We start from the raw sequence: 26,770 nt of genomic DNA on the forward strand, positions 1-26,770 counted from the left end.
TTAATGGGAGGCAGAGGAGGTCCCTCCCCCTGAAAGCTCTGTCCCATTAATACAGTAGCGCGAGACTGATGTGTTTGCTCTCTCTGGGGATCAGAGACTAAATTCATTCTTTTACAGTGTATTTATAGAGCACTGGTTTGTTCACAACTCCATAAGGAAGAATCCGAATGTGGATTTCATAATCATGGACATGTTTTAGAGAGCTGGATCAAAGACATTAAAACAGAAAGAATAGGAGCTGCTCAGTCACAGGCTTTATTTCTCAATAACAAGTTCAGTAAATCCTAAAACTTCTCCTTCCTGTAGCCTTTTTTAGAAAATCTATCTGTCTTTACTGTGCCTTCTCTCCACTGTTGACTAAATACCATAAAACACGCATCAATTTACAGAACAACTCTGAACAAATGAGCCTGAAATCAATCGTGACCTGCAAACACACATCAAAGAGACGTTTGTTGCACCAATAATGATTCATCTGCATGTTTTCTGGTTCTCTCCCTCAGGCTGTAAACATCACTGATGTGTGCATTATGCACTGTATGCTAGTCCATAATTATGCATTAGCCTATATTCTTATGTAGTGTGGAAGCCTTTAGGATGTTTTTTATCGCTGAGATTTATAATTGCTTTTGTGTTTAAATGGCAGCTGTAAGGACTTCAGTTTGGTGCCTTGAGCAAGTGATTCAACTATCACCTCCCCAGGTCAAGTGCTTGACCAACAAGGACAGATTCTGAGTATGAATATGTGTAAATGGGGCAACGTCAAACTGAGCTTTCCTTTAATTGAACTGAAATGAGGAGTCTGTCTAACCCAATGCAACATATTGTTACAGCTGATGATGTAAATTGTACAGTATGAAAGTCATTGTTATGGATCATTTGTAGCTTCTCTTTTTACAGCCTCAACTGTAAAAAGAAAAGAAACAATTCTGTGATCACTGTGATTTATTTGCCTTCTGTGTCTGAAGCTGAAGGCTGAAATGAAGGTTTTAGTATTTTTGTGTTGTTTAAAAAAAAAAAATTGATATGTTTTTAATTACCAGCAGTATTACCTCAAGTATGTTTCTTTTAACTTCCCTGGTTGTTATATTAATTGCTGGTTATGTTGGTCCTAACATTGTTCTATTATCCAACTCAGTCCTGTGTGATATTTTTGTATTTGTTTGTATATTTTTTGATCCGTTAAAGCTGTTTCATCAGATTTGAAATTAAGAATGTGTATTTGGGCAGTTATATATGTACTTTTCCCTAATAATGTTGTGATTTTAATATCTTTTTAATTTAAGCTCATCTATTATAGGCTCTTTTTAATTTGATAGCTTGTGCAGTTACAGATCCAGACGTGGACTGTTTGCCATCTAACATTTTACTTACATTTTTCTTCTTCTTCAGTCTAATAAATGGTGTCCACCACTTCCACTGACACCTCTTATCCCATGAGCAGCTACCAAATGCCTACTCAACCCTTCCAACCAGCTCAAATTTCTTATCTTCTAAATTGTCATGAAAAAAGAGGAAACACCAGACCATGAAGCTGCTTATCAGTCAGTTGTTAACTTACTTTTGAGATCTGAAAATGCAGACAAATTTACAAAATTGCAACACATCATACTTATAGACCTGGCTATAGAAGGAAATAGACAGATCATCCAGTCTATTAGATTTTGTGTTGCATGTCTGCACTTCTGCAAGTGGTTTATGTGTTTGCAAGTACATTAGATGTGTATATTAATGTACAGCATTCCAACAATTATAATGTATCATTTTTATATTCTTTGAAACTTTACACCAGCTTTAATTTATGAATCCCACAGAGGGAATTTATTACTAAACACTGTCAGCTACAACGCCATTATAGAGTGCAGTAAACCATTTTTAACTGTTTATATAATGATAATCAATTTTCTAAATAGAGCAGGTTGTAAAAGATGAAGCGATGAGTCATTGATCCATCATTAGTTATACCTGCTTTATCCTGCAGAGCACTGAACGGCTGAAGCGTCTGCTGATGCTGGGTGAGAGGTGGGTCTACTGTAAGCCACGAGGCTACCACAAAGACACACACACCTTCCATCCATGTTTCTTTGTCCGAACATGCAAACTCTACACAGAACCAACAGGTCGGCCACAAACCTTCTTCCTGTGAAGCAACAGTGCTAACTGCTGCACTACCTATAATTAAGATCATAATGATATCTTTTGTTGTATAAAGGGCCCTTATGTTGTTTATAACTGAGTTATTGGGTGTTTTAGTGAGATTTTACCATTTAGTGGTTCTCTACTGCCTGTTAAATGGCAGCAATCCTTACTAGTGCATCTGCATATTTACTGGAAAGAAGAGAGACTTTGTTGAACTGAAATTCACCATCACTGTGAGACAAACATCCAGCTGGAAGTTTTCATTTAAAAAAACTCTGCCCACATATTTTAATCCAGTTAGTATCCAACAACTTTTTAAAAAGAATTTCTTTATTGTCACTGTAGGTTTGTCCAAGATAAACACTGCTAAGAGAAGTGATGTGCTGCTGTTTCTCAAACGTCTGGCATGATATTTAAAGCAGGGTTTCAGTTTCTTGTGACGGTTTTCCGGTGATTTTAAAGGCTTTTAAAATCTGACAAAGAAAAATCTCTGCATAAGATGTTGGAACTGAAGTAACTGTAAGAATATCTGCAGTGGATAACTGTGGCTAATATCAGAGCCATTTGGGGGCTTTAAAAAATCCCTCTAGTCAAGCTCTTTCTCTCTCTGTTATAAATAGGACATCTCTCATCTTTCTCGCTCAGGTCCTGAGCTGTCAGGAGAATCACGTTGATGTCCTTTTCTGTGACTCTGTGACGCAAGTCCCTGTTTCTGCTTTATTTCAAGAGTTATTTAAGACACACAGGCTGTGTTTTCTTACTTAAAATGATTCTGTGGAAACTGCATCTTGACAGCTGTTTTGAGCGTTTGCAGCTCAGACTGTGGCTGCTGCAGCAACTGTCGAAATGTTGGAATATTTTTTTCTGCAGACTCAGATTTCTCTTTCTCTCTGCGCCACATGGTTTCTTTGAAATCCACAAGCTTTATGTGTGTAAATTCAATATAGATTAACTGAATTTGGAGTTGAATACCAGTAACACACATCATAAAACCAGTGCAAAAATTATATTTGACAAAGTAATTGTGCCAGGGGGCTGCACAGTGAAGTAGTGGTTATCACTTTTCACCTTGCGGCTAGAAGATCCCCGGTTCACGTCCCGGCCTTCCTGGATCTTTCTGCATGGAGTTTGCATGTTCTCCCTGTGCATGTGTGGGTTTTCTCCGGGTACTCCGGCTTCCTCCACAGTCCAAAATATGCTGAGGTTAATTGATAACTCTAAATTGTCTGTAGGTGTGAGTGTTGTCAGTATATGTAGCCCTGCGACAGACTGGTGACCTGTCCAAGGTGTACCCTGCCTTCACCCGAGTCAGCTGGGATAGGCTCAAAATCTAAAGACTGCTGGGCTGAGCTCCCAATGTTTAAAGATCCCAACAACGCCTTTGGGTTTACTGTGCTTTTTGACTGCATGTTTCCCTGTCAGCACATCTTTTCTCCATTCTATGTGTTCCTCACACACAGTAAATTCACTTATTTTACATTTACATTAATAATAATTTCATTAATTCAACATCTATTAAATATCAATATTATTAATACTCACAAAAATAATGGCTTTTAAATGATTCCTAAGAAGGGTCTCTAGTTCTCTCTTTAATACACCATCACTAATTTAAAAACCTCTTTATTCAGAAGATGGTTCTTTAGCTTAAAAATGGTTCTTTGATTTTATTGGAGTTATGTAGTGTGGTGGCAGGTGGTAGCATAAAATCAGAGCGATTTTTTAAATCAAACAATAATTTGGTCTATCAAACCCATTAGAATATCCCAAATGTCATCTTGTTATATGTTGTTTTGTGTCAAAATGGTAGGGACCCAGAAATGATGCATGTTTGACTTTTTTTTCTCCTAAAATTACTTTGATGTTTTTCTTGTTATCAAGATAGAACTAGCAGAAAAATCTTACAGAACCTCTTCTTTGCTAAAATTCTTTGTAGTGTCATTTATAGTGTCTAAAAACAGTTTTTGATGTTAAATTAAAACCCCTTTGGGGTTCTTTAAAGAAGCATTTGAAGAATAGTTTTAGTAAACTAAATGAGTTCCTCTGTGGTATCTATTTTAGTTCCAACTAGCACCTTTTTTTTATACGTGTACGATTGATAATTTTTTAATCAAATCAAATCGTTTTAGAAAGCTTTTTTGACAGAGTAAATGCTGTACCTGCGCAGCTCCGCTGGTGGTGATAGTGAGCCTCCTCAGTCCTTTAACAACTGCTGGTTAAAATAAAACTTCAGAAGAAGACGGAGAGCGGAAGTTGCATCAAATGTTGTCATGGCGTCTCACATGTAAATCAGTGAGCATCTAAAATTTGATAAACATTGTATGAGAACTTCCTAAGGTACGTGGGCGCATATTATCACAGTTAACCACTTTATTATCTACAATTACCGATAGCCTTCTTCTCGTTCAGACAGCTAACCGCCTCTTCTAGCTGCAGGTTGCAGCGCTAACCTGCTGTGTTGTGATAACCGCTACGAATCAGAGCTAACTAGCCTTAGCTGTAGTTTTTCACTAAGTTTGCCTTTTCTCAGTTGTTCAACTGCATACATTTGAAATAACAGTAAAGTTGCTGTTTCTCGTTATTGCATTATCTGCCGTTCAAGCCACCGTAGCTTCTCTTAGCTTTAAATGAGTGTTATTTTGTTCGTCAAACTCAGACTGAGAGTTATTAGATTCACTAGTTTCACCCTAAATGGACTATCACTGTCTCACATATATGCTCCCTTTAGGTTGAAGTGAGTTAACTGCCTCTGAAACTACCTGGACCAAAACAATGAGCACTCAGGTAAGCATCAAACAGCCTCACTTCTGTGAATGACTGCATTCAGAGATTAACTCTAAACTTGTGCTTTGATTTCAGTACAGCATTCTGTTCAAGCAAGAACATGGTGAGTCACAGATAAACATATCTCATCATCTAATTTCTGCAAGCTTAATTTAGCTACTTCACACTGATTTTCAACATTAAGCCACTGTGACTACTCTGTCATTATTTATACCTGTGTTATTTTGTGTTTTTCTCACTTGGCATAAGCCGGTACCCAGCAACTGACACAACATTAAAGCTCTGGAAACAATTATTAGACCAGCTGTTGTTTTCTTTGCAAAGTTTACAGAGCAGACCTTCAAGAGGAAACATTTGTTTGTATTTTGTCATTGTGGTTATATAATTCCAACTCAGAAAGTATTAGAGTAATTCATACATGCAGTAAATTATGTTTACAAAGTGATGTAATGAAACTGTAAAAATGTACAAATTCACACTAGATGGCAAAAACATTTATTGAGTCAATATTATTTTGTTCATACATTTTTGTGCATGCATTTTGTATTATATGTAAAGTCAACAGATAATACCAACTAAATTATCACTCAACACTGCCTAAAAGAAGAGAATTGTGCGATGAGAAGCTAACCGGCTTGGATGACTTGTAATTATCTATATTTCTGTAATATGAAGACTAATTTCTAGATTTACTCATGTAGCCTTAGCCTACTAAACCTAATGTAGATCCATCTTATTCCTCTGTGCCATAGTTCTTCATTATTATGCAGAAACTGTTAAAAGCCATTCATTGAGAAACACAGTTACACCGAATAACATGTTTCTTTCCACACCTTACACTATTGCATATACATGTTATTGTAGTGTGTAGAATTATTTAAAAAAATACAGTAGACATCAATAGTAGAAAACAGCTGTAGTCAAACCAGTGATTCTTTAAAGCTTAACTCGTTTTCTGTCTAATGAAACACCGCTTGCGCTCACATTTATTTCTAACTGGGATGTTTTTCCTCTCAGCACACGACGATGCCATCTGGACGGCAGCGTGGGGTAAAAGTGAAGCTGACGGCTCAGAAACCATCGTGACTGGTTCCCTAGATGATATGGTGAAAGTCTGGAAATGGTGTGTGTTTGTTTTTCACAACTTCTCATGATGTTTTTTTCTTACCTACTATTGTGTTTGTGTGTTTTCTTGCTTTGTAAGATTGAATTTGTTTAGTGTTTGCGTTTGCTTTTTCAGTTATTCACATTTTTCAAATTTTACTTAAACATGAACCAGGTGTGCAGGTTTATTTAGGGGTTCATCTCCATCGCCTAATGAGCTTTTGAGTGACAGAAAATGTTTTGCATTCTGCTGCTGTCAGCCTTTACACCTGTTTTTACCTCTCCTGCACTCTGTGCTCACATAAATTGCTTTTTAGTACAGCTGAATTCAGAATAAAGCTGTTCATCTGTTTTTCCCACATTTTTCTCTTGCTGTTGTCAGATGAGACGAGTATGAAATAGTGACTGAAACACAGCTCAAGTGACTACATGTTACTTGAGCTGTGTTTATATATTCATTTAAATGAATTATTTAGTTTATCCATTTTTAACCTAGTACCCTGTGCGCTAAAATCCATATTCAAAAATTTAAAACTTTTGAATTTGCTGATTTTTCACTAGTTGCCGGTCATCATTTTTGTTACAAAAGTTCGACTTCAGCTTTATTGTCATTCAGCATTGTATGTCGTACACAGTTTAACAAAATGACGGTATTCTCATCCATTTTACAGTGCAGAAATAAAAGTCTTAACGCTATTAAAAATAAAGAATAAATATAAGGTAGATTAAAAACGACTAAACTAAAAACCACAAGCATACATCAGACACAATCATACTCACTACTGGGGTGACAGTGAGTGAAATTAATGTGACTGCAGTAATCTGTTATTGTGCGCAGTATAATGTACCTGAGTCCTGGTCAGATATTATTCTAATTATACATAATACTGTAGGTGACAATGATATGTAGTATAGGATAGAATTCTACATAATGCAAGTGGTAATTAACATGCTGCGTACATAATCACACACAGGACGGTGTACCAAATTCTGTAGTAGTTGTGTACATAATTTTATATCCATGTATAATATGCACTGTGTATATTTTTGAGTTTGGAGGTGATAGTACATGTGTTATAGCCACAGGGTGTTCAGAAGTTCAGCAGTGATTCAACTGTTACTTAAAAGCTCATTAGCTGATGGAAACACGCCCCTGTAAAATCTGCCCACACTAGAGGTTTGTGTTCGAATTGCAAACAAAAGGTCAGGCAGCACAAACAAGAGAACTGACAGCACAAATGTGAAGATAGAAGTGTGATCAGTGACAACTATAAAAGATCACTCACAAATATGTTCTCAAAAAAAGAACAGAAGTCAGTTATGTTTTACTTTTGGATTAGTTACATGCTTCAGAGACTTATCTCTTCAGTTCATAGTTTTGTTAGATATTTAAGAGGTTTTGTTTAATAATACTAACAGAAATCATCTCTCATCAGTCTTAGCTGAGCTACAGAAATGACCTCAGTTTGGCTTCACATTATCCCGTTGTTAGGATCCTGCAGCTTTTCTTCATAAGGCTTTATATTCATCATCAGCTGGAGTTTTTTCAATTGGCATGGGATTGTTGATTTTGTTTTGCTGCTTTTCCTCAGCACTCTAAGACATTATCGTAAATGCTTTCCTAAAAGTTGAGTTTATTTGAACTGACCAAATGATCTCCTTGTCGCTCTGCTCATGCAGGTCGGATGAGAAGTTGGAGCTGCAGTGGACTCTGGAGGGCCACCAGCTGGGTGTGGTGTCAGTTGACATCAGTCACAACGGAGCCATCGCCGCCTCCAGCTCCCTCGACGCACACATCCGTCTGTGGGACCTGGAGTCAGGAAAACAGATTAAATCTATGGATGCTGGACCAGGTAGGACCGACCTCAGAGGGTTTTATTTCTGTATTAATTCATACTGGGTGGTAGAAGGAGATCATTCTTCCTTCAGCTCTGTTTTTGACTTTGATGTCGGTCTGAAGGTCAGTAAAATGTTGGTTTGATCTGGTCACTGTGGCCTTTCTTTGTTGAGTTTTTATTTGGTAATAATAGTCTGTATTAAAACAAACCTGCAGGGGATGACAGCCAGTCTGGTGTGTTTGAAGCTCAACAAGCTTGTTTTATTTTTCACACTCACCTTTCCAGAACAGCCACACACCCAGAAATCTAAATGCCATGTCACCTTCTATTAGTGTCTCTCTGTTTCACTCAGTGGTTGGTGTGGGTCAGGGGATTACACTGCAAAAAAATCTAAATCTTACAAAGTCTATTTGTCTTATTTTTAGTCAAAATGTCTCATCCTACTTGATTTAAGATTAATTCACTTAAGTAACATTTCAGCAAGATGGAGGGATTTGTTTGAAGACAATGCATCATAAATATCTTGTTAAGTCAAACAATCTTGAAATTGTCTTGTTTTGAGTTGTATTTTACAAGAAAACTCAAAAAGAGTTTGATACATGTCGAATTAGGAGGTTACATGGAAGCAAAAATCTATTTTTGAGTGAAAAACTATTATTTCTTTTTTAGCATGTCTGCTTATTTTAGGACAACTAAGCCTGATGATCCTGGTAAAATATAGCTTAAAATAAGTTTTCCCAGCTAATTTTAAGATCTCAATATTCTACATATCATATCTTATTTCAAGAATTCTGACCAAGTCATTTTCACTTGTTTGATTGACAGATTTTTTCACTTATTTAAAGGTAAAAGTTTGTTGAAGCAAGTTTTTTTTTTCTTGTTTTGAGAGGGGCATTTTTTTCCAGTGTACAAGCCTTTTTTCCTCCCTATTTTGGACATACTGACTTTTGGGATATTGAATTGGATTTGATGTGAAGACTGTTAATTATAAGCCCTTTGTTTTCTTTTCCTTTATATGGACAGACATAATTTTTAACTTCAGTAATAATCTAGTTAATATTGACTCAAAAGAACAAAGGGCAGGTTTGGTTTCTTGGTCTGGGCAGTTAGGGGGAAGCATGAACTGCTGCTAAGCTCAGGGTTTAGGTTGTGTTGAAGATTTAGAAAACCTAGTATTTGTGCACATTAAAAAAGTAATGACATTTAAGTAACACATACATTAAATGTGTTTCATCCTTCCTCTGTCCTAGTTGATGCATGGACGGTCGCCTTCTCCCCAGACTCTAAATACATCGCCACAGGAAGCCATCTCGGAAAAGTCAACATCTTCGGTGTGGAAAGCGGCAAGAAGGAGTACTCTCTGGACACCCGAGGAAAATTCATCCTCAGTATAGCTTATGTAAGGAGCTGTAAACTGTCATTTTGGTCACTGGGTGGTGGCTTCATAAGATCAGAGGCTGAGAGCTAACTGGTGTGGATTCACAGTAACTTATCTTTATTTGTGTTTGTCCTTATTCACATTAAACATAAAACTCCCCCCTCATTTTAGCTCCTAGCCTGTGTATTACCATTATTCCTTCACTGACTCAATTTTGCTCCTCAGAGCCCTGATGGGAAGTATTTGGCCAGCGGAGCCATCGATGGAATCATCAACATCTTTGACATCGCCACCGGAAAGCTGCTCCACACACTGGAAGGTAGGTTCAGTTATCTATTGTAAAGGGAATAAATGAGAACAACTAGCATTTCCTTTCTAACCTAATATTCAGGTATTATGACGTATTGAACGTTTAGTCTTTTTTGGAGGTCTAAGTTTTGTTTACCCAATTACTGAAACCTCAAATATATTCGACCTAAAATGATAAATATATGTAGCATTTATGACCAAATATTTACAATATAATAAAGAAAACGAGCTGAAAAATTCTCACATTTCTGGCAATTTTAACAAATGTTTGTAAAACACGAGGTGTCAACAAATGTGTTTTTCAGTACTGGTATCAATAAATAATGTTAGTCACAGAGCCAGATAACTCATATTTAGAACCAGTATATATTTATTTAAGAAAATGTAAAATGAATTCTTGGTGTCAGTATTTAGAATAGCACAAACTCCAAGACAAAATTTTGTTGAAATGTCTTTATTTGTGTCACATTTGTTTAATTAAAACAGAACTTTTCAAGATACACTCCCTTTAAACAGTATTCCAACAGTAATTCCTTTATTTTTGCTGTAGACTGAAAATATTTGAGTTTGACATCAGACGGTGAATATGAGACAAGAGATCAAGATTTCAGCTTTTATTTCTAGACATTTACATCTGGGTCTGATACACAACTTAGAAGATAACATTATTTGTAACAGAACACTAAATTTTAAGGTGATCAGAAGTATTGGAACAGATTGACTTAAAATAGGTTAAAGTGTATAAGAGTTAATATTTAGTTGCAATAACTGCATCAAGCCTGTGACACACTGACATCATTCTTCTTTTGTGACGCTTTTCCAGCTTTAACCGCAGCCTCTTTTAGTTATTGTTTGTTTTCAGGGCTTACTCCCTTCACCCTCCTCTTTAGCAGGTAAAATGCAACTCTACAGGGTTTAAGTCTGGAGACTGACATGGCCAGTGGAAAACCTTCCACTTCTTGCCCCTGATGAACTCCTTTATTGTTTTGGCAGTGTGTTTTGGGTCATTATCTTGCTGCACGCTGAAAGATCTCCCAATCAGTTTGGTTGCATCTTTCTTTAAATTGGGAGACAAAATGTTTCTGTAGACTTCTGAGTTCATTCTGCTGCTGCCATCATGTGTTCCATCATCAATGAAGATTAATGAGTCCATCCCAGAAGAAGCCATGACCTTACCTCCACTGTGTTTCACAGATGAGCTTGTATGTTTAGGATCATGAGCAGATCCTTTCCTTCTCCAAACTTTAGCCTTTCCATCACTTTAGTAAAGGTTCATCTTTACCTCATCAGTCCATAAAACTTTGCCCCACAGTTTTTGAGCCTCATCTCTGTACTTTTTGGCAAATTCCAGCCTGACCTTCCTGTTCTTCTTGCTAATGAGTGCTTTGCATTTTCTGGTGTAGCCTCTGTACTTTTGTTCATGAAATCTTCTGCCAACAGTAGATTGTGATATCTTCACTCCTGTCTACTGGAAGTTCTTGCTGATGTCACTAACAGTTGTTTTAGGGTGCTTCTTTACAGCTCTCACCATGTTTTTGTCGTCAACTGCTGCTGTTTTCCTTTGTCTACCTTAGTGCACCGGTGGTTTCTTTCTTCTTCAGGACATTCACAGTGGTTGTACTGGTTATGGCCAATGTTTATGCAGTGACTCACATTGATTTTCCATCTTCTCTCAGCTCCACAATTGTTTGTTTTCCATCCATAGATAGCTCTCTGGGTTTCATGTTGGTTAGACCTGTAAGAACAGATGCAGTCTGTACAGGCAAATCTGAAACTGAACGTAGACGTTGAGCGCTGTTTATTGTTTGAATAATTAATGTCATAGGACACATCAGGGCAACAAAACACACCTGTCAGTCACATGTTCCTATGCTTTTGCTCACATAAGAGATGGATGCGTTCAGGTGGCCTGGTAGCTCAGCTGGCTGAACTGGTGACCCATAAACAGGAGCTATAGTCCCCGATGCAGCAGCCAAGGGTTCAGGTTCAACCCACGGCCATTTGCTGCTTGTCCTTCCCCCAACGTTTCCTGTCTGTCTCCACTTTCAACTGTATTAAAAGCTGAAAAGCCTCAAAAGATATCTTAAAAAATAGGATGCATTCAAACAAAATGGGCTGTCTTCTAGGTTGTGCATCAGATCCAGATGTAAATATTTGGAAATAGAATCTGAAATGTTGTTCTCTCGTCTCATATTCATTGCTTGATGTCAAACCTAAATGTTTTCAGTTTGCAGCAAAAGGAACTGGCCTCACTGTGCCAGTGCTTTTGGAGGGGAGTGCAAATCACGAGTTCTAGAGTAGCACTTCATTGAATGACTTTATTTTTTATCAGGAATCAGTTAAAGAAAATAAAAATAGCAGGAATCTGAAAAATGCTGAACACTATATCCGATAATGACCAGTTCAATATGTGATCAAACTCTACAGTATTCAGAACTGAGAGCTGTTTAGTGTTGAGGAGGAAAAAGAGCAGCAAGCTTTTGTCGATTAAACCACTAAAACGTATCTCTATCAAAGTTACATATTTTAGAAGTTATATTCCATTAAAGTAATTTGTTTCTGCCTGAATAGAGTTTATATGGAACTCGACTAATTTGCTTCCTCTTTAATGTGCAGATCTAGATCTAAGTCAGTGCCTCTCTTTCACCTACACTTCTGTTCAAACACTGTAAAACTGCCTTGTGCGACAGAATTTCCAGTTGTAACATTGGAGTTATGCAGCCATACATATCAAAACCAGAAACCGATTCTAAAGAGGAATAATGATGCAGACAGTCGTCACCCTGCAAGCCGACAGGACTGATCCTAGAGATTAGTTTCATAGGAAGCATTTGCTGTCATCTGTAAACTGCAGTTTCAAGGTGGACATTCTCAGCCATGGCGTAGACTGCTAGTTACACTCATGATTTGTCTTTTGGCATGTAATAAAGGGCATGTTTAGAATGTAAAGAAAAAACAAGAAAACTTGGTTTTCACCAGCGAGCGTCTCTGAATGACTCTGTTTACTGTCTCCTCAGGTCACGCCATGCCCATCAGATCCCTCACCTTCTCTCCAGACTCCCAGCTCCTGGTCACAGCCTCTGACGATGGCTATATTAAAATATATGATGTGTGAGTGCAGCTATAGATAAAAATCACTTCATTTATTCTGAGGGATTTTTCTACAAATGTATAATAAATATTGTAATTGTTCAACTTTTTCCATCAGTGTTGCAGTAAAGCTACAGTGTATGAATTAGAGCGATAGAAATAAATAGTATAAAAGTTAAAAGACTGAAGCATTTTGTTTGCTCTAACAAAACTTGCTGTAATTGTCCTGCAGGCAACATGCCAACCTGGCTGGCACGCTGAGCGGACACGGATCCTGGGTGCTTAATGTCGCCTTCTCTCCAGACGACACACACTTTGTCTCAAGGTAAAACACCAGCCTTAAACCAGCTGCAGACGGACGCAGAAGTGCTAGTTTCAGGCCGCGCTGCTGCTTAAGAGCTGCACTTCTGTTGCACAGTGGCTGAAGAAGTGACTAAGACTGAAATGCATGCTGATAGGCCTGAAACAGATGATACCATTGTACGCTCATTACAATATAATGACCAGTAGGAGTGTGTCCTTGTCTGTTTTATATTCGTGAGATAGCAGCAGTGTTTTCTTCTGTCCGCTTTCCCACACTTTCACTCCTATTGTGCAAACCGTTTTCAGCTGATGCTGTTTTTCAGACAAAGTTTCCATCTCACAGTGCCAAGATAAACACAGGAGGCCTAGACAAACCATAAAACGTGTAAAAATGTTCTCTTCTCTGCCCTCAGCTCGTCTGATAAGAGTGTGAAGGTTTGGGACGCCAGCTCCAGAGCATGTATCAACACTTTCTTCGACCATCAAGACCAGGTGACGAAGCGCTCATTTACAACTTAAAATGAGAAAATCAGCGTGCTGCAGCTGCTGACATGTTAGAGATATCAGTATGGCCCAAGTCATGCAGGGGCACCTCGCATGGCCCAGCCCTGATGTTTCAGCTCTGGCAAAAACCAATAAGCCCAGCTGTCATTAGATCTCTGGTTGCAGATGCCTGTGGGGAGTTTTATCTGTTCTCCAACAAAGCCTCTGATTGAATAGCGCGGCTCCTTGGAGATGAGATCACAGGCAGTTAGTCTGCCATATTGTTTCTGTGCCTCGTTATTATGTGCAAAACCAGAAAATCTACAGGGACAATTTGCAGCCAATTAACTGTTCAGCTTTGCTTTGATCTTTCTTTTTCTGTGTAGTTTCTAAACAAATTCACAGCGTTTCGTTACAGTTTTGAGCTTTTGTAAAAAGCAAATGTCGTGCTCATGACTATAAGTGTTTTACTCACAGGTTGTAGTTATAAAATGTGAAAAAAATGTAAATGCCGTGCAGATTGACATCCTGCTAAGATATCAAATTCAAGAATAATACATGAAAGGAAACATCTCTCCTCTTCAATGACAGCTGTCCTTTCTCTTTTAGATTCCTCGCACTACTTAAGGATTTACAGATGTCATTCATAAATGCTCTGCACACAGTGTCCTATTTTTCATCCTCTGTCCTGGTGTATGTTCTCAGGTGTGGAGCGTAAAGTACAACAGCAACGGCTCAAAGATCATCTCGGCTGGAGATGACCGAGCCATCCACATCTACGACTGCCCCATGTGATGAAGGACGTCCAGGACAGACTGCAGGAGGAGATCTCCACAGCTGGAGGCTCAAATCATGGAGTTGAAATCGTTGTTTGGGAGGAGGGAGGGGCAGGGTTCAAGCTGTAGATGTGATGGATTATTTTGCACTGGCCAAGTACGGTCAAATAAAAAAGTTGTTTTTGTACTGTTTGGCGTATTTTTTTAGTTTATAGGTTGAAAAGACAATTATTTTCTATTAAATGATCGTCATAATGAACATAAAGCTTGATACTTACATAATCTCCAATCAGTTGCTTACATTTTTTAACCTTTATGTTGAAGTATAAGAGAACTTAATCTGTTCTGCTTTCCATTATATTTGTTTTATCTAATAACTTACTGTCTTATCAATTTTTGAGTTTTTGTAGACTAATTTGCAGCTCCGTTTTAAACCTCATGCAGTGCTAGACTGACAGACGGGCTATCATTTTATTACTGGATGTTCAGATACATTAATAATTGAAGCTGAGGTCTAATTTCATACTCTCCTGTGTATTTCCATGACACCAGACAACAGTCTGTCAAGAAGAAATGCAGGTTTGGTTTGGAGGGAAGTAGTTTGAGCAGCAGTGTAGGAGATAGTATGAGCTAAAGCGCCCTCCAGTGGGGCAACAAGTGCACTGCAGCCTCACTAAACATTAAAATAATGTACAGACCACACAAGTGCAGTGATTCTGAATTCTTTATTACGTTTCATCAAAAGTCCACAAGTTCTCAGTGTTTAAAACATCAAACTGCACATTTCACAATTCTTTGAGCAGGTAGTCTGTAGTTAAACACCTGACTTTTTCCATACAGGCAAAATGTCAATTTGCTTTCCAGAAACTGGAGAAAATGAGTTCAACATTCTTATTCACATGAAAAGTGTCAAACTGAATTTTAATATCTGCAAAAACAGTTTATAAAAATGAGCAGGCAGTGTCAGAGATCACCAAGATGAGTTTTCTGGCAGTTGTTATAAAGTCTGAACATTTATGTGCTTCTCCAGCTGTTGTTTTTCCACAACATGACAGTCTGAGGTTGCCGAAAACCTGAAGTGTGTGGGGAACTCTTAAGGCAACTGTGTACTTTAGTTTTGTGTGCTGGTGTGGTGGTGCTGCCTTTCACTCTTTCTCTGTCCTCATCAGCTTAAACCAGCAACGTGTCCCAGTGGAACCAAACAGCAGCAGATTTGATCCCCGATCATCCAAACAGTATAAATAATGAACAGAATCACTGACAGCAGAAAGCACTGGATATTCATTAATGTGGTCTAAGGCCTGTAACCTTTAGTGTGCACCTCTCCTGTTATACTCTTACCCTGATTGGCCCTATAAACATATATATATGCACAGTATTCACAATAAACCTGCCCTACAAACTCGGGAACAGAAACCACAGGACACAGCTCAGAGAAAGGCATTGGAGTGAACCTCCCTTGATCTAACTCAGGCTTCACAGAGGTCTATACCATATTTGTAGTAACAGAATAACAAAAAAAAATTATTTGCTTAATTTACTTTTGAGCTCAATTTTCGCACTTTGAAAATATACTAATTACTTCTTAATGACATTTAAATATTTGACATTTGACAAAAGCTGAGCTTCTTTACATTTCAAATCTCTGCACAGAAGTTTCTTTTCACCGGAATGCACTACCATACCAAGGTCTTCTCTGCTCTTCTAGGCACTTTTCAATAAAGAAAAAAGGCATTGTTTCTCCAGATTGTGGCACATTACAAACTTACTGCAAATACTACATTTTTTAATAAATTGCAGACTGTAACTGATTGTTGTGTAGCTCTCTTTTAAACTCTGCACTCAGCTGATTCTACCAAAATCTTCACAAGCTTTTGGCTGCATTGGTGCACAGCAAGAAATAAAACCCTGACTTGTTGAGTATGAAGAATTTCTTTCCAAGCCCATTCATGTAGGAGGAAAAAACATTTTGAGAATCACTGGGTGTCAGAATATGCAGTATAAGAGCTTTTAACTATCCCCTACCAAACAATCGTGTTTCAAGTGACAGATTTAATCAATTTGTTTTTTTCAAAAGTGAATTTAGTTTTGGCAAAAACTGTTTTCACTGACTGAACATCTTCACATTTTAAGTAACAGGTGTGACAAACAGAAAAAGGTAACGTAGTAACGCCTGTAGCTCCCAGGAGTACTCAAAGACAAACATTTCCATCTGCTCTCTGCTGCATCGTCCTGCTTGTATTAAAAACAACACAGATCTAAAAGGCATGTAGACATGTCTCCACAGTCGACCAGCTGCCCAGACTGGAGACTGATCTGGAACATTATCTTTGTTGAGTTGAAGGCTACTGCGAGGTCGTCCTGTTTTCTCTGGCCTTTCACCAGTGTCTGGTCTCGACTAGATCGGCTCGCAGACTCAGTCTTTTCAGGGTCTCATATCCGACCACGATGAGCACCGATGTGGGAGTGGAGGAGATGATGCGGGCAGACAGCCCCTTGGTCATCACCCAGACGCCCTCCTCAGCCAGCAGCTGCTTGAACGTCTCAATAACAGATGAGCGTCCCTCCACCTGTAACAGACGAGACAAAGCAACCTTGTTATCTGCCCATCATGACAATTTTCATCATAAATTAATCTACAGAGTGTTTTCTCAAGAGTTTATTTTTGCTCTGTCTATAAATGTCAAGTGAAACTGGAAGGAGCTGAAAACTCAAAGAAAGAGAAGCATTTACACACGAGGTGCTAAACTCAGCTGGGGCGGAACCAATCTGCGGCTGCAGGTTTGCCGCCGGCGGCATAAAAGGGGACACACGTAGCACCGAGGAGGAAAGTGGCCGTGAGTTTCTGTTGGGAAGAGCATCAAGATCTGCGGCAAACTGTGCAGGACTGCTTTCATCTACAAAATCCGAGTTGCAGCCGGTAAGAGCAGAATTCTGAAAGCTCTAAAAGACTGTTTAAGCAGCCGATGTGTGCCGCTGCAGTATGTGTTAGCATTAGCATTAGCCACGGAGATCGGCGTCAGCCAAGACGTACCTAGACCCATGCCTAGACCGCTCACTGACCGCTGAGAGGCGGCAAATAGAAGCTGACTTCCGGTAGTGGCAAGACTGTGCTACTGAATGCTAGCAGCTAGTTGCAGCAGCTCGCTTTGCATACAGAACAAGTAGCAGCTACCTCCAGTAGCCTGCAGCTACAATTGAAACGATTCGCATAATCTGGCTAATAACTGCATGAGGAGTGCCGGCTTGAAATTGCCACATTAATTATGCGACTGTTTGTTAGCGTAAAATCGACCTGAAGCCGGCATTCAGCCGAGATATTTGATAGCCGTACTTCCGGTTTTTGTTGTCGGAGGCTTGAAATGCATTATGGGAAACGGAGTAGTATACTACAGTGTGAACGGTTGGCGTTCTAATCATACTTATAGTACGTAGTATACAGTATATACTCATTGAGTATGTAGTACGTTAGTATGCCATTTCGGACACAGACGTGGTGTCAGATTGGAACGTCAGCACGGAATGTGACTTTGTTTCGTGATTTACCAAGGTACAGTGAACTTCTGTGTTGGAATCAAGTCACAATGCTTGAAATACGTTGAGAACACCAGGCCAGGAGGCCCTAGAACAGCACTGGCTGGGTTTTTCAGTGACTGCAGCTGAGGAGACTCTCCTCAGGAGAGCGCCCAGTTCGCTGCCATGCCCATGGCTCGCCATTCCCCCTGCGCCTGTGGTCTCACACTGACCTGGTGACGGGTGACAAGGCTATTTTTGTCACCAGGAAATATGTATTAATGAACTAGAAATCTGTTTGAGAAAGTTGAACAGCACGGGTTGATCATATCTGACACTGACAAGTGCATACGTCACTGCATACCACTTCACTTCTGCTAGCTCCTTCAATGCCACCAGTTTTGTGATTCCTTCTCTGGAATGTAAGTGAAAGGAAACGTGCTGACACTCGCCTTACAATCATCATCATGAACCTGTTAATTTAAATGTCTGTTATGGTTTCAGGTGGATGTGGCTAATATCTGACCATGGTGAAATCGTGTGCTGCCATCTCCTGCACCAATCGATTTGTGCGTGGCTGTAATATATCCTTTCATAAGTAAGTGACTCTTTTATTTGGGACATTCTGCCTCAAATTTGCTCTGCTTCTTTGTTTGCAAACAAACTCCTGACCTTGGCCTCAGTGCCACACTCAGCCAGTTTATCTGAATCACTAACTGTACAGTGTAAGCTGGTGTGACTATCAGTATTCAATGACAGTCACAGTGCATCATTGTCTATGGATGTATTATAATATGCCACAAATTTCAGGTTTCCCAAGCAGTCCAAGGACAGCACACTGAGAGATCAATGGATACAGGCCATCAGTAGAGAAGCGGTGGGGACCAAGAAGAGATGGATCCCAGGGGATCATTATTATGTATGCAGCAACCATTTCAGGGAGGAGGACTTCATCCTCTCAAAACATGCGCAACACAAGCTTCTCAGGCCAGGAGCTGTACCATCCCTCAATTTGGGGAAACCAGAGAAAAAGGTTATGTTCCTTAATTGTTAATGGTTGCTCATTATTTCAATTTAGTACTTTTCTTTTCTTGTCAATTTGTGCGGCTATGAAAATGATTCAGGATTGGTTTTTGGCTTTCATAGTGATTTGCAGCCAGTCATTGTGATAATGTTTTCTTTCAGGTATTGGTGAAACAGAAACGAATCTTTTGGGAATTTGCCATGTTAATTTTTTTTTTTAATCAAATGTTTTAGATCGCAGTGAGGACAACCCAAACCAGCCAGGCAGCAGTGCCATTCGACCAGCACATCGACATAGAGCCTGAAGAGGGCAGTGCTGCTGTTACTGAAGACCATGCATACTGTACAGACATTAACACCCTGAAGAGGAAATATGACAATCTAAGTGTACAGCATGAAAAGCTGAGGCAGGACTTCAACAATGCCAAACGTAGAGAGAAGCGCTACAGAGTGACATTGGAGGCCATGTTAGCTAAAACCAAGGAATACTACAACTAAAGAACAATGGAGGTCTTGTGGTGCCCTCAGATGATGTTGTTAAACTTGTGAATCCCTGTGAAGTTGTGCTCAGATCTTCAGCTGATGTGAAACATGTCTGAAGTGGGCACTGGGAACAAATGACAGGCTGAAACTGTTGGCTGGCTTGCCATCTGACTTGTTTGCTTCATTGCAAGATCACTTTGCTGCCACTGCTCAAGGAATTGATACTCATTTCGCCACCTTTGTTTGTTTGAGAAGATTTCACACTGTAAATTTGATGAACATCAAGCTACAGGGAGTGTCTGTGAGGAAGTCCTTTACTAAAACAGTTCTATTTAGAAATCTGTGACTTCCCAATATCCTTAGTATTTCCATCAATGCCTATAAATTCCTGTATATTTTGAAGCCTTTGGATGCACTGAAAATTAGTAATTTGTTCACTTTGTGAAAATTATGTAGAAAAGTACACTTTTGGTGAGATTTAAAAAGCCATGCATTTCATATCGTCAAATTGCTTTTCTCGAAATAATTTTGGCATGCTATTTCTATGAAAATAGGTTACTTCATAAGTTTCAAACTGAAACATTTTGTTTTTGCTCTGAAGCTGGTGTTTTATAGCAAATTGTTCATGGAATTTTATTGTGAAATATATACATTTCCTACAATACTCCTATATTTTCTCAGAGAATACTTTTATATTCTCATATTTCTGTCAAGTGCACTTGATACCCTGTAAATATTTTACTGGAACACGGATTTTTTCTAACTGAACCTACAAGTGGTGTAGCTATTGTAATGCAATTTAGCAACACAAACTTTTGTCTAGGTGGTGTATTTTATATTTTTTGGTAACAAGTTGGAGCAGTATTCCATTGTAAAAATAAATGCTTTCAATGGTTTCCTTCATTATATAGTGCCTGTTTGTAAGAAATTGACTTACACTGTTGTAACACTTTTTTGCTAGACCCAGCTCTTAAGACACAAGGGTCTAGGAACGTTCCACAGGGAGGGAGGCGGGCTAAAAGGTTGTCTTTCAAATCACTCTGCAGCAATTGGGTAGGTATACAACCAATCAACGCAACGAATAGGCTGACGGATTTCCTAGAGCACCGGATTGTGGCTAAGTTCCATTAGCTTCCCAACCAACGGAGCCAACTGGTATATTAAGGATTTGCCATATCCTGTCGGCACAAGTCCAAATACGTCTTTCTTCTCAATGAAACACTTCAGTGCCGTCCTTTGTTTATCTTTCAAGTTGAATTTTAGCTTCAAATCTTTAAGGGTTGTGGCCAAAGCCGAGTCGAAAGATAACGGTTTATTGTGCGCCGGTTGTTTCTGTCAGAATCGTCACGCCTCTGTCGTCACTTAGTTACGCCCGCCTTCTGACTCTACACTTCATGGTGATTGGTCCGGCCAGTTTTAGGAGAATCCAGCCTCGAGCCTTATGGAGGGTAACTAGACCCACCCTGGCAGAGAATTAAATTCGTTGCCGTGGGTTGTCTAGCGCGGCTAGGCTACTTTTTTGCTGTATCTCTGGAAGTATTTGGTCTAGAAAGTCATGGCTGGGCTCAAACTACTCAAAAATCTCCAGATTGACTGCAACTTTAACCTCTATTTGCAGTACTCAAGGCTGTCTGGCCTGTGAATTTTCCATCCCTCTTTACACTAAAACATAATTTGGAATTTTTGACTACTGCATGTGCTGCTTTTCAAAGTCCAACGGAATAATTTGAATTGGAGAAAAATAGTTTAAAACTTAAGAATGCTTTCTTGATGTTTAATTCACAAAACACATGCATTTCTACAAAAAAATCCCTACGGCATTGAAAACGTACTGAACTGTAACCCTAAAAGCAGGACTTTGTGTTCCATTACACCCCTACTTTTTTAATGAAAACTTCATATTAAATGACTAAAACAATAACTCGGTCATCGTCATGACAGCTGAGCCCATTTCATCCGCTAATGAAGGCCAACAGCTTTCTGGAAGTTTTAGTTGGGTGACAATTTTTGTCAAACTATTTCCACATTCAAAATGAATCTTCAGGCTTAAAAAGCAAAAGAATGTTCAAAAGACAAGTCAGTCCAGTGGTTCAGTCCACAGTTACAAGTGTGACCAATGCCACATGCACTATGAATTTTCACTGAATTGCAGTCATCGACACCAGAACTTCATGCTAGTAAACGCGTCTCGAGGAGGAAAGTGTATGCTTTCATGTGGTGCAGAGTTTTTGATGTTTTACCTGTACTCTGGCACGAACAACATCCATGGGGTTGGTGATGGTGGAGGCGGTTGCTGCTGCCATTGGTCCTGCCACGGCCTGAAGAATCAGGTGGGGGCACTCGCTTGGTGCTAATAAGGACAGCTGCTCTGGGAATGCAGAGGATGCAGAAACAACGTGAGGCCAAAATATTTAGAGCACAATGCTGTCGTCACAGGTTTTGTTCATACAGTAACAAAAGCAGCAAACTCTACTGAACTGTAACAGAGTCGTAGCCACGCTCACAGGGCTGTTTGTGATTGTCTTGTTTAACATCTTGACAGATTGGGACAGTGTATTGATTTACCTGCATAAAAATGGTAAAAAGGCCACCAGAGTGCACTGTTGGGGATGTAGGTAAGTAGCGATGCCACATAGCCCCTGTAAAATCCCTTGAAGCCATCAGCTGCAAATATCTGCACCGTGATGTCACGAGTTTGCCCGAAAGTTGGTCTGCTCTTAGTTGCTGCGAGCATCATTTTGGGTTTGGGCTTGAAGCGAGTCAGGTGTTCCCCCTGTCCTTGCATCATCAGGTGCTGAGACACCACGTCTATGGGCACAGTGATGGTCTGAGCCACCAGGGACGCTGCCCCTCCTGCCACCACCGACTTCACCGTGTTACTGGGCGAGTACTGGGACACGTACTTGCGCACCAGTTCATAGGTGGTGATATAAGCCTGTCCTGAAATCAGGGTGAAGGTATTGACCATGAAGCCACGGTAGAGGCCCTGCACACCCTCTGCTCGCAGGATCTTGCAGAAAGCGTCGAAGGTGCCCGAGTAGAGCGTCTTCCCCTTCTGCACCTGGAGGCGGGTTCGGATGAGGCTGGCCGGATAGACGGTGGCCCTGGTGGTCAAGGTCATGAACACTCCCAGGGAGTAGAACTTCCTCTTGTCCAGGTCCTCCCATTCAATGATCTGGATGGCACCTTTCTGCTGCATGGTGCCGGCCAGGTCAGCGCTGCACCCCTAAAGCAGCGGATCTACAGTCGTCAGCCCTGCTACTGCCATCACACCTGGAAGAGCAAAGACACACTTAACATCAGCCAAGTCCTGTGGTCAGACGGAAGAAAACGTTGGGCTCAATCATGTATTTATTTGTGTGTTACTTTATTCTTTATACATCAGTTTTTCTTTTCTCTTTTTGCATTTTCAAATATGGGTAAACTGACTATATTGTGGATTTGGACTGTTCGTCTAACAACTGAAATGTTTTGAAAAAATTACCACCGAGTGCTCTAAAAATACATAATTCTAATTTTACAACAATTTATATCGGGGAGGGGAAAAAAGCTCTGCATTCTTTTCCTGACATTATTTTGTTGGATATTTCCTGCGCTTGCTGGACAGTGACATTGGAGGGAAACAAGAAATAAAGCGACAGAGAGTAAGAAAATTACATGCAGCAAACAGTACAGCCAGCCAGAAATCAAACTGGAGACCCGCGGCTCAAGGCATTTACATCCACGTCATTTGCACCTTAAACACTCGGCTATCGGGTTGCTCCAAGACACGCATAATAAAACAAACCTTGAATACATTCAAAAAAACAACAATATAAAAGCAACTAAAACAACTGAGGGTTTTTTTTTTTGACTTTCCCCTAAAAATTAAAACATCTACTTTCAACAATAAATGCTCGGTCTATCATCTGATCTAACTGTTGTCACCATATTACCACTTGACTGTATACTACATTTTCTTTTTCCTATGACTTTAGATACAGTATATTAGCTAAATCCTTATTTAGCTACACTGAATGCCAAACTGCTCCAGATTCTGGAGGCCGTGACCTTGCCTTGTGGTTTGCTGCTGTCAGTGTGTGATTACATTTGTGATCTACAAAGCACTGACAGGAAATGTATTTAGAACACTGTGAAACATTTTGCGAGTCATTACTATAAGCAGGGTTGTGACTCTCACCTCCTCTTTGTCATCTGTAATTGAGCAGGCTGATTTGCTTATAACATGTTCCTGTCATAGTTATGTACACAGCTATTACATATTATGAAGGTACAACAAATTGTAGATATCTAACATAAATTATTCTGGCAGATTTTGTGATTTGATTTGCGATTCTTTTAAAATCACATTTAAGTCAAGCTTAATTTCAATATTTACTGTGTATTACATTTAAAACACAATGGAGTGTAACCACATGAGGCAGTTTTAGACGAGTGGCTGTACCACAAGGAGGACAAACAATTTGAAAGACCATCAACAACCATTGAACACTCTGGGTGCGACGTAATGTATATCCTAAGGTTTAACCTTTGCAATTTGCTCTTTGCGTTGTTTCAAACTGCACTTGCGATTAGAAATCAATGAACTATGAATCTTAAATTGTTTATGAATCTTAAATTGTTTAACTGATGTCATTTTTATTGTTCTGTTTTATTGTTTTTATTTTTATCTGTTTTTATTTCTGTGTACAGCACTCTGACGGAAAGCACTTTATAAATAAAGTTATTATTCTTATTATTAACTCTTCATCTAATCTCATTTGATCATATTTTTGTCAACATTTTGTTCTATTATATATTTGTTTGTATAATATACATACAGTGTATTAATTAATAAATCTTTAGTAAGCTACACTAAGAAGAGAACCTTGCATGGCAGCTGGATGTGATCAATACGTGATGACATTTGTGATTTGGAAAGTACTTTAGGGAAAAGAACTGTTCACTCACTGATATTCTAATAATAGATATCCTCATTGTGTTCATTTTTGTGCAAATATATGAGAAGGGGGCATTTATAAACATCAAGTGCCTGAACTTAGTCCACTAAATCATTGGATAAATCTCAGTATTCAGAGTTCATTCAGCATTAAAATTAGGGAATTAGGGATGTATTTATTCCATATTCAGATAAAACTATCTTGACCTGAAATATTTCAGGTAAAATTACAGTCTGACAAGACTGGTCCAAACAAGGGAATGATTTTCTTTATCAACAAAATAAGCTCTTCCACAAAGAATAACATACCGGATTGAGCAACAGCCTGTATGAAAGAGGAACTGCCATGTTGCATTACACAAGACATGTCTACACACATCAGGTCCACGCTATGTGGAAGGACAGGGAGTACAGGGGAAGTTTGACTGCACAGACTCACCTCTTCAAGGAGATGTTCAGCACAAGAGCACAAAATAAAACCTTATTTACTGTCATTAAAGTCTTTCAGTTCACATTGTTGATCATGTCATGTATTATCACAGCTGCTGATATACGGAGGAAGCACGTGCAATGTCACACAGTGTACTCGCGCTGTTAGCTAGCTAACAACATGAGGGACTCTCCGTCGTGAGAGACAAAAAAAAAATACAGACTTACTGAGAACACACCAAATAAACAAACCTGTCCGGACGTCATGGAGCTCAGCTTCTCCGTCCGCAGTCACCGCTGTGATAACCGAGCTGCTGCGTTAACTGTCGGGGCCTGCGGAGCTACAAGGTGGGTCATATCTTCCGTCCATTACTGCTGCGAACCAACATTGAAAGGTGAAAGGTCAGGAGCTGCGGTTCCACCAGCGGCTGCCTGAACACATTCACAAACTTCTGTTAGAAAAGAAAGAAACACGTACATGTTCAGAGAACAGTTTAGTTTTCCAGGTGACCCACAGCTTCTGTTTGCTCAGCTAACAGTCATTTAATTTAGCGAGGTGGTGCGTTTAAGGGCTCGATGTGAAAGTAGGAATTACGAAATTCGCCATTTAACTCCGTGTCACCTTTGTTATTGTGCACACACGTTACATTTTTTAGTTATTTTAATCTTTCCGTTTTACCACACTGCTTGATTACTTTATTTTTAATGAACAATACTCAATTTAATCATAAATTATACATTTTTGAGTAAGCCATTCACTACTTGTCAAGGAGGTATTTTTATTTCTACCTGTAACTGTTAATGAGCCCAGCTAAGAGAGTTTGGACAATGCTGCCCACCAGAAAAGCTGCAGTAATTTGAAAAAGTCACAAAACACTACCCATTAATTTAGTTCTGCATTTAAAAGACAACTTAAGTAATAGATTGTCTCAGCAAATTTTAAATTAACCTGTTATTGTTAGATCATCATATTAATTATATATACACTATGTTGCCAAAAGTATTGAATCATTTGCCTTTACACTGACATCCCGTTCTTAATCTGTAGGGTTTAAAATGGAGTAGACCCACCCTTTACAGCTATAAACAACCTCAAGTCGAGAAGGCTGTCCACAAGGTTTAGGAATGTGTTTATGGCTATTTTGACCATTTTTCCAGAAGCACATTTGGGAGTTCGGGCACTGATGTTGAATGAGAAGACCTTACTCTCAGTCTCTACTCCAATTCACCCCACAGATGTTATATCGGGTTAAGGTCAGGACTCTGTGCAGGCCAGTAAAGTTTCTCCACAACAAACTCACTCATCCATGTCTTTATGGACCTTGCTTTGGACACTGGCGCAGTCATGTTGGAACAGGAAGGGATCATCCTCAAACTGTTCACACAAAGTTGGTAGCATGAAATTGTCCAAAATGTCTGAAGCATTAAGAGTTCCTTTCACTGGAACTATGGGGCCAAGCCAAACTCCTGAAAAACAACCCCACACCATAACCCCACCTCCACCAAACTTTACACTTGGCACAATGCAGACAGGCAAGTACTGTTCTGCTCTAGCACGAGAACAGCCCAAGAGTGGATCAGTTGGTACATATCACTATTGAATCCACAGAAGGGTTATTTGACCCTAATCAGCATATCTTTTGTGAGCATTGAGGTCCTTATTAATCATTCGCATTCACACTAGCAAAACCAGGGTTTTTTGACTATAAAGCAAACACAGAAAGTGGTCAAAAGGCCCCGATACCTAACTGATGACTCTGGATAGCTACAATTAGCATCTGAATATTTGCAAATGTGGCTGCAGGGCTACCTTGGTTTCGTCAAACAATAGACCACTTAAACAGGCAAACAAGCAGATGAGCTTTTTACATATTCCTGTGGGGTCACTGCCTGTGGTGTGGAATGGTGCTGTTTATCCAGGGTATATATCCAGGATGTAATTAAATATTCAGACAGAGAAATTGAGACAGTTGTTCTTTTGTAATGTACCAACTGATCCACTCTTGGGTTGTTCTAGTGTTAACTGTAGAGTATTTAGTAGAGAGGAAAATTTCACAAATGGACTTAATGCACAGGTAGAAACTTATCACAGTACCATGCTTGAATTCACTGAGTCCCTGAGAGTGACTCATTCTTTCACAAATATTTATAGAAGCAGTCTCCATGTCTAAGTGCTTGA

The 26,770-nt window shown here is 39.4% G+C and overlaps 2 protein-coding genes and 1 long non-coding RNA gene across 9 annotated transcripts; 2 read left to right on the forward strand and 1 right to left on the reverse strand.

Moving 5' to 3' along the window:
• The first annotated feature begins 4,342 nt into the window (after window positions 1–4,342).
• Window positions 4,343–14,391, forward strand: skic8 (SKI8 subunit of superkiller complex). Of its 3 annotated transcripts, none has more exons than XM_022204879.2 (11): window positions 4,343–4,476; window positions 4,868–4,923; window positions 4,999–5,026; window positions 5,941–6,046; window positions 7,708–7,880; window positions 9,116–9,264; window positions 9,469–9,562; window positions 12,570–12,663; window positions 12,875–12,967; window positions 13,359–13,437; window positions 14,134–14,391. In XM_022204879.2, exons 2-11 carry the CDS (start codon window positions 4,912–4,914, stop codon window positions 14,221–14,223), a joined length of 918 nt encoding a protein of 305 aa, XP_022060571.1. In that variant the 5' UTR covers window positions 4,343–4,476; window positions 4,868–4,911; the 3' UTR covers window positions 14,224–14,391. The 3 variants fall into 3 exon arrangements, with proteins under 3 accessions (XP_022060571.1, XP_051807743.1, XP_022060572.1); XM_051951783.1 differs by having other exon boundaries at window positions 4,434–4,476; window positions 5,004–5,026; XM_022204880.2 differs by lacking the exon at window positions 4,343–4,476 and adding an exon at window positions 5,482–5,569.
• A 524-nt stretch (window positions 14,392–14,915) lies between these two features.
• Window positions 14,916–25,161, reverse strand: slc25a44a (solute carrier family 25 member 44a). Of its 5 annotated transcripts, none has more exons than XM_051951782.1 (5): window positions 25,070–25,161; window positions 24,844–24,963; window positions 21,789–22,496; window positions 21,464–21,591; window positions 14,916–16,774 (listed from the first exon to the last, which is right to left on the reverse strand). In XM_051951782.1, exons 3-5 carry the CDS (start codon window positions 22,420–22,422, stop codon window positions 16,583–16,585), a joined length of 954 nt encoding a protein of 317 aa, XP_051807742.1. In that variant the 5' UTR covers window positions 22,423–22,496; window positions 24,844–24,963; window positions 25,070–25,161; the 3' UTR covers window positions 14,916–16,582. The 5 variants fall into 5 exon arrangements, with proteins under 5 accessions (XP_051807742.1, XP_022060573.1, XP_051807741.1 ...); XM_022204881.2 differs by having other exon boundaries at window positions 24,844–24,966; window positions 25,070–25,148; XM_051951781.1 differs by having other exon boundaries at window positions 24,844–25,155.
• Window positions 16,802–20,129, forward strand: LOC127535036 (uncharacterized). Its single transcript, XR_007943668.1, has 4 exons — window positions 16,802–17,124; window positions 18,222–18,315; window positions 18,528–18,750; window positions 18,975–20,129. It is a non-coding gene; the product is annotated as an uncharacterized LOC127535036 (long non-coding RNA).
• Window positions 25,162–26,770: the final 1,609 nt, after the last annotated feature.

Source organism: Acanthochromis polyacanthus, chromosome 8 (assembly GCF_021347895.1).
Source record: "Acanthochromis polyacanthus isolate Apoly-LR-REF ecotype Palm Island chromosome 8, KAUST_Apoly_ChrSc, whole genome shotgun sequence".
Lineage (NCBI taxonomy): Eukaryota > Metazoa > Chordata > Actinopteri > Pomacentridae > Acanthochromis > Acanthochromis polyacanthus.